Source organism: Dendrobates tinctorius, unplaced genomic scaffold (genome assembly GCF_039654945.1).
Source record: "Dendrobates tinctorius isolate UK_male_01 unplaced genomic scaffold, ASM3965494v1 ptg000223l, whole genome shotgun sequence".
Lineage (NCBI taxonomy): Eukaryota > Metazoa > Chordata > Amphibia > Anura > Dendrobatidae > Dendrobates > Dendrobates tinctorius.
In genome coordinates, this window is record NW_027361890.1 from 17,635,759 (window position 1) to 17,649,522 (window position 13,764).

The following is a 13,764-nucleotide window of genomic DNA, read 5'->3' on the forward strand; positions in this document are numbered from 1 at the left end:
TATTGACGCCACTTTTGGTAAAGGTATTTCGGGGAATATGGGAAGGGAATTCTATGCCTGAGTCCTTTTACGGGGCTAATATCATAGTGCTTCGGAAGGAGGGGAAGGACCCTTTGGAATGTGGATCCTATCGTCGCATTTCATTGGTGACCGTGGACTATAAAATTTTTACCAAGATTCTAGCTACCAGACTGAACTCCATTATACTGAATCTTATACATCCAGATCAAACGGGCTTTATGCCTGGCAAAAGTACTTCTATTAACATCAGAAGAGTCCAGTCAATAGTCCAATAAAACTCCCTGGTGCCAGACAATAGATGGGCATTGGCATCGCTAGATGCTGCCAAGGCTTTCGACTCTCTTGAATGGCCTTTCCTCTCCGCATGTTTGCAGAGGTATGGCTTTGGCAATCAATTTATAACATGGATCAAAATATTATCTATGAAACCTAAGGCCCGTATTATAATAAACAATTCCATATCTGAGTCTTTCGCGTTACATAGGGGAACCAGTCAAGGTTGCCCTCTTTCCCCGGCTCTCTTCGCCCTTGCGATTGAGGCACTAGCAATATGTATAAGGTCCTTCCCTAATATCCGAGGTATAGATATAGCAGGTCGGGTAGATACCATAGGCCTATATGCTGATGACATGGTGATATTCTTGAATGATGTGGACGAAACTTTGCCACAGGTGATATCCCTTATAGATAGATTCAGTAAATATTCAGGTTTACATATAAATTGGGAGAAGTCTGCCTTGTTACCCCTTTCCCATGCTCCGATGCCCCAGCTGGAGGCTCTCTCCTCACTGCCTATTGTATCTAGTTTTAAACATTTGGGCATCCACATCTCTAATAATAATACGCTTGATTTACAACTTAATGTCCACCCGTTGCTGGACCTGGTTAAAGCTAAATTTGCGTCTTGGAGTAAGCTCCCACTATCTGTGGCTGGACGCATTAACCTTATTAAAATGATATTGCTCCCTAAATTTGGCTACTCACTCCAGCACAGTGCGGTAGCGGTGCCCAAGTCTTTTTGTCAAACTTAACTCTCTGGTCACGTCCTTTATTTGGGGGAAAACTAGGCCCAAACTTAAATTGTCCACTTAAAGACCAAAGAAGGGTGGTGGGGCGGCGTTGCCAGATTTTTTCCTATACTACTTAGCTGGTCAGGCTAAAGCTTTAAATAAATGGATGCCGGGTAACTGCCTCCCTAATTCTGAAAGCCACCTGCTTCACGCCGCACAAGCGGATTGCCCATTAGGTTTCCTTGAGCTGGAGAAAACTAATGTCCCACGTCTGCTACCCCTGCTCAGGCTGGCACGATTAATATGGAGACAAATTAAGAAGGTAATAGGGTTTAAGGATGTTATAGCTGAAATGCCCCTGTGGAGTAATAACTACTTTCCGGAGTTGCTGAATCACCCGTCCGCTGTTTTTTGGACCCAGTGTGGCGTCTCGTCAGTGGGAGACTTGTATGACCAAGGGACCTTAAAGTCTTTTGAACAATTACAGGCCATACATGATATTCCGAGATCTCAATTTTTTCACTATCTACAGCTGAGATCGGTCCTCGGGTCGCACATGAGGGATGGGGGTGTGGACCGTACTATTTCATCTTTACCTCTGATAGGAATTCTTAACTCGCAGGGTCCCCAGGGTCTCATATCCTCCTTGTACACATATATGCTGTCAGTAGGGGCAGAATCGGCCATACACTCTATTAACCCCTTCCTGACATCAGATGTACTATCCCGTCCATGGGACCCGGGGCCCCTATGCCCATGGATGGGATAGTACGTCTCAGCGATAAGCGGCGCCCACGTGGTGAGCACCGCTGATGGCGGCCGGGTGTCAGCTAATTATCACAGCTGACACCTGGCACAAGACCGCCCCGACACGTTAACCCCTTGCACACCACGATCAAACATGACCGCGGTGTACCGGGGGTTAAAGGGAAGCATCGGCAGGGAGGGGGCTCCCTCTGTGCTTCCCTGAGCCCCCACGGCAGCGCAATGTGCAGCGCTGCTGCGGGGGGGCTCCTTCCCTGCAGGCCCCCGAATCCAAGATGGCGACGGGGGCCTGCAGAGAGCCGGCTTCCTCAGTGCCTGCAAAGCGCAGGCATGAGGAAGTCTGCAGCAGTGCCTGTGACAGATCGCTGATCTGTCACAGTGATCTGTGATGTGACAGATCAGCGATCTGTCACAGGACAGTGATGTCCCACCTGGGACTATGTAATAAAGTTAAAAAAAAAAAAAAGTGTTAAAATATTTTTTTTAAAAATCCCCCAATAAATCCATTTTTTGGAAATAAACCAAAAAAAAAAAAACAATAAAAGTACACATATTAGGTATCGCCGCGTCTGTAACGACCTGCCCTATAAAACTGTCCCATTAGTTAACCCCTTTAGCGAACCCCTTAAAAAATAAAAAACGAAGCAAAAAACGATTTGTTATCATACCTCCAAACAAAAAGTGCAATAACGAGCGATCAAAGAGACGCATATAAATATCCATGGTACCGCTGAAAACGTAATCTTGTCCTGCAAAAAACGAGCCGCCACACAGCATCATCAGCGAAAAAATAAAAGTTATAGCTCGCAGAATAAAGCGATGCAAAAATAATTATTTTTTTATATAAAATAGTTTTCATTGCATAAAACTGACATAACATAAAAAAACGACCTAAATGAGGTATCGCTGTAACCGTACTGACCCGAAGAATAAAACCGCTTTATCAATTTTACCGCACACGGAACGGTGTAAACGCACCCCCCCAAAAGAAAGTCATGAAACGCTGGTTTTGTTCATTCTGCGTCCCAAAAATCGGAATAAAAAGCGATCAAAAAATGTCACGTGCCCGAAAATGGTACCAATAAAAACGTCAACTCGTCCCGCAAAAAATAAGACCTCACATGACACGGTGGGTCAAAATACGAAAAAATTATAGCTCTCAATATGTGGTGATGCAAAAACTATTTTTACAATAAAAAGCGTCTTTTAGCGTATGACAGCTGCCAAATATAAAAACCGCCATAAATAGTAAATCAAACCCCCCGTTATCACCCCCTTAGTAAGGGAAAAATAATAAAATTAAAAGAAAATGTATTTATTTCCATTTTCCCATTAGGGTTAGGGCCAGGGGTGTGTTGGCGTTAGGGTTGGAGTTAGAATTGGTGGTTTCCACTGTTTGGGCACATCAGGTGCTCTCCAAATGCAACATGGCGTCTGATCTCAATTCCAGCCAATTCTGAGTTGAAAAAGTCAAATGGTGCTCCTTCCCTTCCAAGCTCTGCCATGCGCCCAAACAGTGTTTTACCCCCATATGTAGGGTATCAGCTTACTCAGGACAAATTGCAAAACAACTTTTGGGGTCCAATTTCTCATGTTACCGTTAGGAAAATAAAAAATTGGGGGCAAAAATATTTTTGTGGAAAAAATGATTTTTTTTATTTTCACGCCCGGGCGGTATAAACTTCTGTGAAGCACTTGGGGGTTCAAAGTGCTCACCACACATCTAGATAAGTTCTGTGGGGGGTCTAGTGTCCAAAATGGGGTCACTTGTGGGGAGTTTCAATAGTTTAGGTACATCAGGGGCTCTCCAAACGCACATGACACCCGCAGACCATTCCATCAAAGTCTGCATTCCAAAACGTCACTACTTCCCTTCCGAGGCCCGACGTGTGCCCATACAGTAGTTTTCTCCCACATATGGGGGGGCATCAGTTTACTCAGGACAAATTGGACAACAACTTTTGGGGTCATAGAAGTTATAAACTTCTATGAAGCCCTTGTGGGTTCAAAGTTCTCACCACATAGCTAGATAAGTTCCTTGGGGGGGGGTCTAGTTTCCAAAATGGGGTCATTTGTGGGGGTTTCCACTGTTTTGGCACATCAGAGGTTTTCCAAACGTGACATGGCGTCCGATCTGAATTCCAGCCAATTTTGCATTGAAGAAGTCAAACGGCACTCCTTCCCTTCTGAGCTCTGCCATGCGCCGAAACAGTGGTTCCCCCCCACATATCAGGTATCAGCTTACTCGGGACAAATTGCACAATAACTTTTGCAGTCCAATTTCTCCTGTTACCCTAGGTAAAATAAAAAAAAAATTGAACCTGAAGTATTTTTTTTGTGAAAAAAGTTAGATGTTCATTTTTTTTTTTTTAAATATTCAAAAAATTCCTGTGACGCACCTAAAGGGTTAATAAAGTTCTTGAATGTGGTTTTGAGCACCTTAAGGGGTGCAGTTTTTAGAATGGTGTCACTTTTGGGTATTTTCTATCATATAGACCCCTCAAAGTGGCTTCAAATGTGATGTGGTCCGTAAAAATAAAATGGTGTTGCAAAAATGAGAAATCGCTGGTCAATTTTTAACCCTTATAACTTCCTAACAAAAAAAAAATTTGGTTCCAAAATTGTGCTGATGTAAAGTAAACATGTGGGAAATGTTACTTATCAAGTTGTGTGCCGCATTTCTGTGATTTAAGGGCATAAAAATTCAAAGTTGGAAAATTGCGAAATTTTCAAAATTTTCACCAAATTTCCGTTTTTTCACAAATAAACGCAAATGATTTGAATGAAATTTTACCACTAACATGAAGTACAATATGTCACGAGAAAACATTGTCAGAATCACCGGGATCCAAGGAAGCGTTTCAGAGTTATTACCTCATAAAGGGACAGTGGTCAGAATTGTAAAAATTGGCCCGGTCTTGAACGTGCAAACCACCCTTGGGGGTGAAGGGGTTAAGATGAAGTGGGAACGACTCATCCCTGAAACGCAAGGAGAGGAGTGGGAGGAGATTCTGGAGTCTCCGATTGGAGTATCACCATCTATTAATAACAGAATGATACAACTGTATATAATAAATCAATCATATTTGACTCCGTTGAGACTTTTTAGGAAGGGTCGGCTTCAATCGTCAAAATGTATGCGATGTCACTCGCCAGATGCTGATTTTATCCATATGGTGTGGCAATGTCCCATTATTCTACACTACTGGAAAGAGGTGACTACACTGACGTCCCTGGTGCAGGCCCCTGTCCCTCTAGAGCCATTGGTCTGCTTGTTTGGGGTATGGGTGGAGGAGATTTGGGATCGCTATACTGGGGTCTTCTTGCGCGAGACGCTATTAATGGCACGGAAGGTGCTGGCACTGAGGTGGATGGAGGGTTCGGATCCTTCCCTTAGATTTTGGATTAAATTGGTGAATTCAATTGTTCCATATGAGCGCACGCTATACCAAAATAGGGGATGCCCGGGTAAATTTGAAAAGATCTGGGAGAGGTTGAATTCCTCTCACTTCACATTGCAAGACTGAATACCACACGCAACATAATATGGTATGGGAAACTAGGCTACGGGAATAGTGGGTATTAGTTGATGTAGTGGTAGTTTAGGAGTTTTAGTTAGTTCTTACTGTTGCATGACATGACAAGGTTTGTGAAGTTAGAGTGAGATACATATGGGGAAACAAACAGTTATTCTTTACATATGCTTGGAAAGAAATGTACACATTACCTTGTTTATCTGTAAGAGTGTGCAATCTCTTTGTATTATATTTTATTATGGACAGAGGCATGTATGCTTTGTAAAACGCCTGTTATCATAAGTTATTGTGTATGATGTGCATTCTTTATACCCTGATGTTTAATAAACGAATTTAAAAAAAAAAAAAAGATGGGGGGTCAGGGGCTATGAAAGGTACTACTAGAATACTTATGGGACACACAATTGGGTATGCTGTCAGCAGCATACACCAATGGTTCATGTGTCCCCCAAAGAAGGCTCAGAGAAACAGATTTTACGGTAAGCAACCAAAATCCTGTTATAAATTACATACCATAGAAGAAAAAAAGCAGGACAAAGGCACAGCTGTATGACCTTGGGTTAATGAAGCTGCAAACATATCAGGGAACACGGGTGCCACTTCCAAGGAAAATAGTCTGTATATCCATAGAGAAGAAAGTGGATAGGCACACTCCGTCCCGTGCAAAAATATCCTTTACTGTGGCATAAAGTTACCAACAGCACGCAGATAAAACCATGGAGCAAGTACAGACGCCGATCATTCCACGCTTACATTGCGCTTCAACAGGTCATATGTAGGACAAAGCTCACAACATATTTAAAAGCAACCATTGCCCTTGTCCCACCCACCAAACATCAGGTGACAGCATCTCATTAGTTATGAACAAGTGGAAAGCAAAGAAAAAAAAAAAAAAAAAAAATCACAAAAACGCATTCCTGTCGATTTTATCATTGAAACCTGATGGACCTTGAGCACGAGTCCGAATAATTCTTCTAGCCTCCTTTCTTAATTTATTTAGGTCCCCTCCATGTGCAGGCGTTTTTTACGGTTTCAATCCCTGCGAACCGTAAAACTTCAGGATTTCCTGCATGTTTTTTTCTTATATGTTCAATTAATCTCGGGACCCCTTTACCCGAGGTGATGGAGTTAAAGTGCTCACGGAAACGTACAAATAAGGGACGAATAGAATAGTCTTTCCAATATAGTGAAAACCGCATAGGCAAAAAACAACGTATACAACGTAATTTGTGCGGCATGCTATAAAATCTTGAACTTTATGTGAAATACCTACAATCTGTAAAGAAAGGCACAATCTGCCGAAACGCGCGTTGGGGGTGGACGTTCCTGGACATACTCCCGCTTAATAATCTGGTAATATTACATAAGGATGATTAATTATCTATGCGGGTTTCACATGCCTTTTTAGTTCCTCTTAGGCCATATGGGATATGTGCAATATATTTTTTGATTAGATGAATATTATCCTATTTGTGGTTTCCTAAGAATGGATATATGTATGTGTATATTAATATGATCACCATCCAGATGTCCGGTGAACTTCCCTTTTAACATGTGTCATTTGGTGGACCCCTTCCCCTCCAGATACCCTTGTATTTAATAAAGCACTGATTTTTGCATATATTTATATAGTATTGGAATCTTTGGTCGCAGTTTGTCTTTGTGTTCTCTGTTGCTTCGCGATTTTTCCAACATGATGTCCGTACCAATATTACACCTTTGATAGTTTTTTAGACTTTGGTGGTGTAATGTATTTCATGAGGTGTTTACTCTTAATCTGTACATATTTAGTAGTAAGATGGAAGGAACAGACAGAACAATTTCCGCATTTGTGATTACCTACAGGCATATTTTTCTGCAACCATTAGATTCAGTTTTTACACGATTGCGAACTAGAATATCTTTAATATTTTTAGTCCTCTGGTATGTAACAAGCGGGCCCCTGGACACTATATCCGCAATTTCTTTTTCTCCCTCTAGCAAATGCCAATTCTTGTTGATCGCAGATCTAATTTGCCAATCCATAGGACCAAATCTAAAATTGAAGATAAATCTTTTTTCTTTTTTGTTCTGTTGGACCTGGCGTTTCTTTTCAAATGGAGCACTAGGACAGTTCTCAACCCTCTTTAATGCCATGTCCAAAACAGATTTGGGATAACCCCTGTCTGAAAAACGTTTATAGAGGTCCATGGATTGTTCCTTAAACCTGATGGGGTCATTGTTAATCCTTTTCAGTCGTAAAAACTGGCTGTAAGGTAGGGATTTTTTCAAAAACAGCGGATGAGCGCTGTCAAAATGCAGCAGTGAATTGGTGGAAGTTGGTTTGCAATATACTTCTGTTAGTAAAAAGCCATCATCAATTTGTAATTGTACATCCAAAAATACAATATCACTACATGAGAGAGCTCTAAGGCTAGTTTCACATTAGCGTTTACGGCCGCCGCTAAGCCCCGCCCCCTGCAGAGACTCTGCCGGTAGCTCCGCCTACGGATGCAGGACGCTGCATGCGTCCCCGATCTTTAGCACTGGGGACGCAGGCCGTGCGCAGTATGCGTTTGGCGGCGCATGCGTCCTTTTGACGATGCGCTGACCAGCGCCAAACGCAACAGGTTGCAATTTGGTGCGCTCGGCGCAGCGTCAAAAGGACGCATGCGCCGCCAAACGCATACTGCGCACGGCCTGCGTCCCCAGTGCTAAAGATAGGGGACGCAGGACGCATGCAGCGTCATGTGTCCGTAGGTGGAGCTATCGGCGGAGGTGTGGCAGGGGGCGGGGCTTAGCGGCGGCCGTAAACGCTAATGTGAAACTAGCCTTAGAATGCTGTACACTAAATAGGTTTACACCAATGACAAATGCAAAAAAACTGTTTGAAGCTCATTTATCCCATCCTTGTGTCTAAAAAGAGGCTTCTTCCCTGAAGACTAAATGTCAGTTACTGGAAAAATGAAGGCGGAGCAGCATCCAATCCGGGTGAAGAAATAGTTTCTTTAATCAGCCATTAATACAACGTTTCAACCATATCTTGGTCTATTTCAAGTAAACCAAGATATGGTCGAAACGTTGTATTAATGGCTGATTGAAGAAACTATTTCTTCACCCGGATTGGATGCTGTTCCGCCTTCATTTTCCTGTAAGCTATTGTCTCTATTGGGTCCTGGGACTCTTGGAACATGCATCCTAGTGAACAATCTGTGTGCTGTTGGCTGCAATTGCTGTCTCTAAATGTCAGTTACTTTCTGACCCAATAACTTCAATCTTTTCAACTGGCAAAGTCCATACAACCCACTACCCCTTCCCTTACACAGACAACATACATGACTACATTTGAAGTAGGTAAGTCAAAAGTAACTATACCTCTTCTGCAAGAGCCTCCAAGATCAGTGCGCACTTCTTTCAAACGAGGATGAATGATTGGCGAAGCAGGCATCATAGGGAGATGTCCTAAGCCTGCTTCATTGCCAGATTCAAAGTTACTTGGCATTATAACCTGAAAGTGAAAAAAATAAATGAGAAACAATCTATAAATTGAGTTGGGTTCAGTAGTATAATTACCACCTTTGAGAGGTGTACGAACATACAATTTGTACACTATATACCATACCTCCTCACAGGTTGGCACAGTCTCTGATGCCCGAAGTAGGTCCCACAGAACAGAGCTGCTTGCCCAGGCTCGCTCCTCCAAGATCTGTTCCTCAATGCTGTTTAGGTGTTTCACCATGTCTCGTGACAATCCATCCTCTGACCGGATGAATACTTCAATGACCTATGTGATAAACAGATTTTATTCTTTCTGCTCTATACATTTTTACTTGCTGCAAATAGACTTTTTTGGGCTACTGAAAAATACAATGAAACTGCTGCTACAGGTTTCCAGCTTCCTTCCTCAAAAACTAGTGATTAGTGATGGGCGAACCCGAACAGTAAAGGTTGGTGTCCGCAGCAAACACCTACTCTTTGGGCATGAACACCAAACACTGACTTCTCCAGCAAGTCAGTGTATCTGTTCGGACTCGGCACCCCGATCGTTGGGTGTTTCCCACACCGTCATCTGCATGACAGTGCGAGAAAAAACGACGGCTCTGATACTAAGATTATTACCGCCGGTCAGAGTGCCAGCAGATATGACCAGCGGTAAAAAGTTTACCTCTGATCAGAGGCGTCACCTGATGCGAGCACTACTCCCATCAGCCCAGGCCTGTTGCTGCCAATAACAGCAAGAGAAGGCAATGCTGATTGGAGTATTCATCAGCACTGAAAGAAACCTGAGTAGTCTCAAAAGCTTGCAATGTGTTACCTTTTTAAAGGCTAACTGAAAAGATTGTATCAACCACTGAGGACTCTCAATTCTGAATATTTTTATATCTACTGGCTAACACGGTGCAAAGATATACATCTTTCCTTCATCAGCACTATATCATATATATATATATATATATATATATATATATATATATATATAAAAAAAAAATACATGATGGGGGGGGGGGGTGTCTTTAATTTTGCTAATAAGTAGAAAAGACATGCTATAATGGAGATCACCAGAATATAGTACAACTATAAAAATTTTCATTAGGGTATACAGAACAGATAAATTTATCTACATTTAAAAATCAAGGATACCCAAAGATAAGGGCACCACCATTAGCAATTAGATACAATCACAGTTCAGATTAAAAGTATGCATATAATAGTGAGCCACCTCATAAAAGCTGCTTTTATATTCCCAAAAGAACCCCTGTTAACTTAATAAAAGCTATGCCTGCTTGATAAAGCTACTAGTATAGGATGAGGGGCTGTGTGCCAAAAACCCAAAAATAAGGTTGAATACAAAAAGGAGATTTTTGTATACTCACCGTAAAATCTCTTTCTCTTAGCCTCTAATTGGGGGACACAGAACCATGGGTGTTAAGCTGCTGTCCACTAGGAGGCGACACTATGCATAATCTGAAAAAGATTAACTTTGGCTCCTCCTCTGCAGTATACACCCCTGGACGGCGTCAGCCTTCTCCAGTTTTGTGCAAAAGCATTAGGATGAACATAACAGAAATAACATAATCATGCCTGTAAGAAGGCCACTATGTACGAGCTCAAAGAACAATATGAGAACTCAACCGTAACAACGGCCCGTAAGGGCAACAGGGTGGGAGCTGTGTCCCCCAATTAGAGGCTAAGAGAAAGATTTTACGGTGAGTACACAAAAATCTCCTTTACTCTGTTGCCTCATTGGGGGACACAGAACCATGGGACGTCCCAAAGCAGTCCCTGGGTGGGAAGCAATGGACGAATATTGTGCTGACAGGTCCCTAAACTTGGGGCACTGCAGCGTGCAGAACCCGTCTACGCAGGCTCACGTCTGCTGAGGACTGGGTATGAACTTTGTAGTGTTTTGTAAACGTGTGTAGGCTAGTCCAAATGGCCGCCTTACACACTTGTGCCGAAGCCTGGTGCAGAATGGCCCAGGAGGCCCCTACCGCCTGCATAGAATGTGCCGTGATACCGGCCGGAAGGGGAGAGTTGTTAAGGCGGTAAGCCTCTTGTATGGTGGACCTGATCCACCTGGCAAGGATAGCTTTGGAAGCCGGCAGACCCTTGTGAACGCCTTCCGGAAGAAGGAAAAGGGAATCAGACTTCCGGAAGGGTGCAGTCCTAGACACGTATATTCGCAATGCCCTGACGAAGTCAAGCGTATGCAGAGCCTTCTCCACTCTATGAACCGGAACCGGGTAAAGGGATGACCGTGAAATTTCCTCATTGAGGTGGAAGTTGGACACATCCTTCGGAAGGAAGGATGGAACCGTATGGAGAACCACCTTGTCCTGGTGAAAGGCCAGGAAGGGCCGTCTGCAGGAGAGTGCCGACCGTTCAGACACCCTGCGTAGCGAGGCGATTGCCACCAGAAAGACCACCTTCTGTGATAGAAGGCCGAGTGGGACTTTTTTTTAAAGGGGTTCGAAAGGTGGTGCCTGCAATGCTGTCAGGACCAGGCTGAGGTCCCACGTCTCCAGTGGACGTCTGTAGAGGGGAACCAATCGGGAGACGCCCTGGAGAAAATTCCTCACTTGCGGCTTGTTAGCAATGCGCCTCTGGAAAAGCACTGAGAGCGCTGACACCTGGCTCTTAAGCAAGCCCAGGGATAGCCTGGCGTCCAGGCTCGATTGAAGAAAACCAAGAATTTTTGGGAGGGAATAAGGGAGTGGGATCTGGCCTCAGGATTCGCACCAGGTAAAGAAAGCTCTCCAGGTACGGTAATAGATCTTGGCGGAGGCTGGCTTCCGTGCCCTGATCATGGTTCTAATGACATCGGGTGAGAGCCCTGCCTGGGTTAGAACTGAGGGCCTGGGTCAAATTGAGGGCCCCTGAGTTCTGGTGGAAGAACGGGCCTTGTGACAGAAGATCGGGACGGTCGGGGAGACGCCAGGGGGCATCTGCTATAAGTTTTACGACGTTGGCGTACCATGTACGTCTGGGCCAGTCTGGCGCGATCAGGATGGTTGGAACTCCCTCGTGTTTGATCTTCTTCACGACTCTGGATATCAGGGGAAGAGGTGGAAAATGTACAGAAGCTGGAACTGGGTCCAGTCCTGAACCAGGGTATCTGCTCCGAGCGACCGCGGATCGCATGTCCTGGCGATGAAATTGGGGACCTTTGAATTGACATGGGATGCCATTAGGTCCATGTCCGGGGTCCCCCAGCGATGGTAGATCTGGCGAAAAATTTCGGGATGGAGAGACCACTCCCCCGAGTCCATTCCTTGCCTGCTGAGGAAGTCGGCTTCCCAGTTGTCCACACCCGGGATGTGGACCGCAGAGAGTACCGACCTCGTGTCTTCCGCCCAGTGGAGAATATGTGCCACTTCTCTCATCGCCTGGGAACTGCGGGTCCCGCCTTGGTGATTCACATATGCCGCCGCCATGGCATTGTCCGATTATACTCGGATAAGAGAGGCTGCCAGTAATTGACGAAAAGCTGTCAATGCCAGGAAGATGGCCCGAATTTCCAGGATGCTGATGGGCATGTTCGCTTCCACTGGTGACCACTTGCCCTGTGCTTTGTGATGTAGGTGCACCGCACCCCAACCTGTCAGGCTCGCGTCAGTGGTCAGGACCTTCCATTGACCTGAAAGGATTTTCCCGCTGCAAGTGAGGTTGGCATGAGCCACCAGTGTAGGGACCTCCTGGTTGCCGATGTGAGAAGGAACTCCCTGTCGAGGGAGAAAGGATTCCTGTCCCATGACTTGAGGATGGCTAGTTGAAGAGGCCTGAGGTGAAACTGGGCAAATGGTACCGCCTCCATTGCTGCTGCCATCCTGCCGAGTACTCTCATGGCAAACTGGAGAGATCGGGGGGGGATTGCGGAGGAGTATGCGGACTCCTAGACGGAGAGCCAGTGCCTTGTCCCTGGGAAGGAGCACCAGACCTCTGGAGGTGTCGAATAACATCCCCAGGACGGTCAGAGACTGACTCGGGGTAGTTGAAGACTTTTGTAAGTTGACTAACCAGCCCAGGCGACTCAGTGTCGATATTGATTGAGACGCTGACATCACAATCCTTGAAGGTGGAAGCCTTGATGAGAAGGTCGTCCAGGTATGGAACGACTACTATGCCTCTGGAGTGTAGAACGTCCATGGTGGCTGCCATGATCTTGGTAAACGTTCTGGGAGCCGTGGCGAGTCCGAACGGGAGAGCCACGAACTGGTAGTGGTCCTGGTTGATTGAGAATCTGAGAAATCTCTGATGGGTGGGAGCAATTGGTATATGTAGGTATGCGTCTTGTATGTCTATGGAGGCGAGATATTCTCCTTTCTCCATGTACGCAATGATTGACCGAAGGGACTCCATGCGAAAATGACGAACTCGAACATACTTGTTTAGTTGTTTTAGGTCTAGTATGGGCCGAATGCTGCCTCCCTTCTTGGGGACTACAAACAGATTGGAGTAGAACCCTCGGAAGCGCTCTTCTGCAGGAACCGGTACTATGACTCCTGCCTGAAGGAGGGAGGAAACGGCTTGATAGAAGGCACAAGCCTTGTCTGGCGGTTTTGGGGGGACAGAGAGGAAGAACCTGTTCGGTGGGCTGGAAGTGAACTCGATCTTGCATCCGGAAGACACTATTTCCTTGACCCACCTGTCTTCTGTAATAGGCAGTCAGACCTGCTGAAAGAGTAGCAGTCCGCCTACGGGTGGGGAGTCTTCCGGAATTCGTGAGTCATGAAGAGGAGAAAGTCTGGAGGTTTCCCTCCTTTGGGCTTTGCCTGGCCTGCTTTCGACTGCCAGGTCCTGTCCGGCCTCTGCGCCACCCGTGGGTTGTCTCTGTGCGGAGAACGGTTACGATTTGGATCGGAATCGAGTTTGGTTACGCCTTCTGAACGTGCGCTTAGGCTTTAGTTGAGGGAGAGGTACTCTTACCTCCGGTGGCATTGGATATCATTATG

At 45.1% G+C, this 13,764-nt stretch overlaps 1 protein-coding gene across 4 annotated transcripts in view; it reads right to left on the reverse strand.

Moving 5' to 3' along the window:
* Positions 1–13,764, reverse strand: part of RBL1 (RB transcriptional corepressor like 1) — a 139,143-nt gene that overhangs the window by 39,952 nt on the left and 85,427 nt on the right. For all 4 annotated transcript variants that reach the window (XM_073555364.1, XM_073555363.1, XM_073555366.1 and 1 more), the window contains exons 13-14: positions 8,934–9,095; positions 8,687–8,819 (exon numbers count right to left, since the gene is read on the reverse strand). In XM_073555364.1, the coding sequence (XP_073411465.1) occupies positions 8,687–8,819; positions 8,934–9,095 (295 nt within the window). The remainder of the gene's footprint in view (positions 1–8,686; positions 8,820–8,933; positions 9,096–13,764) is intronic.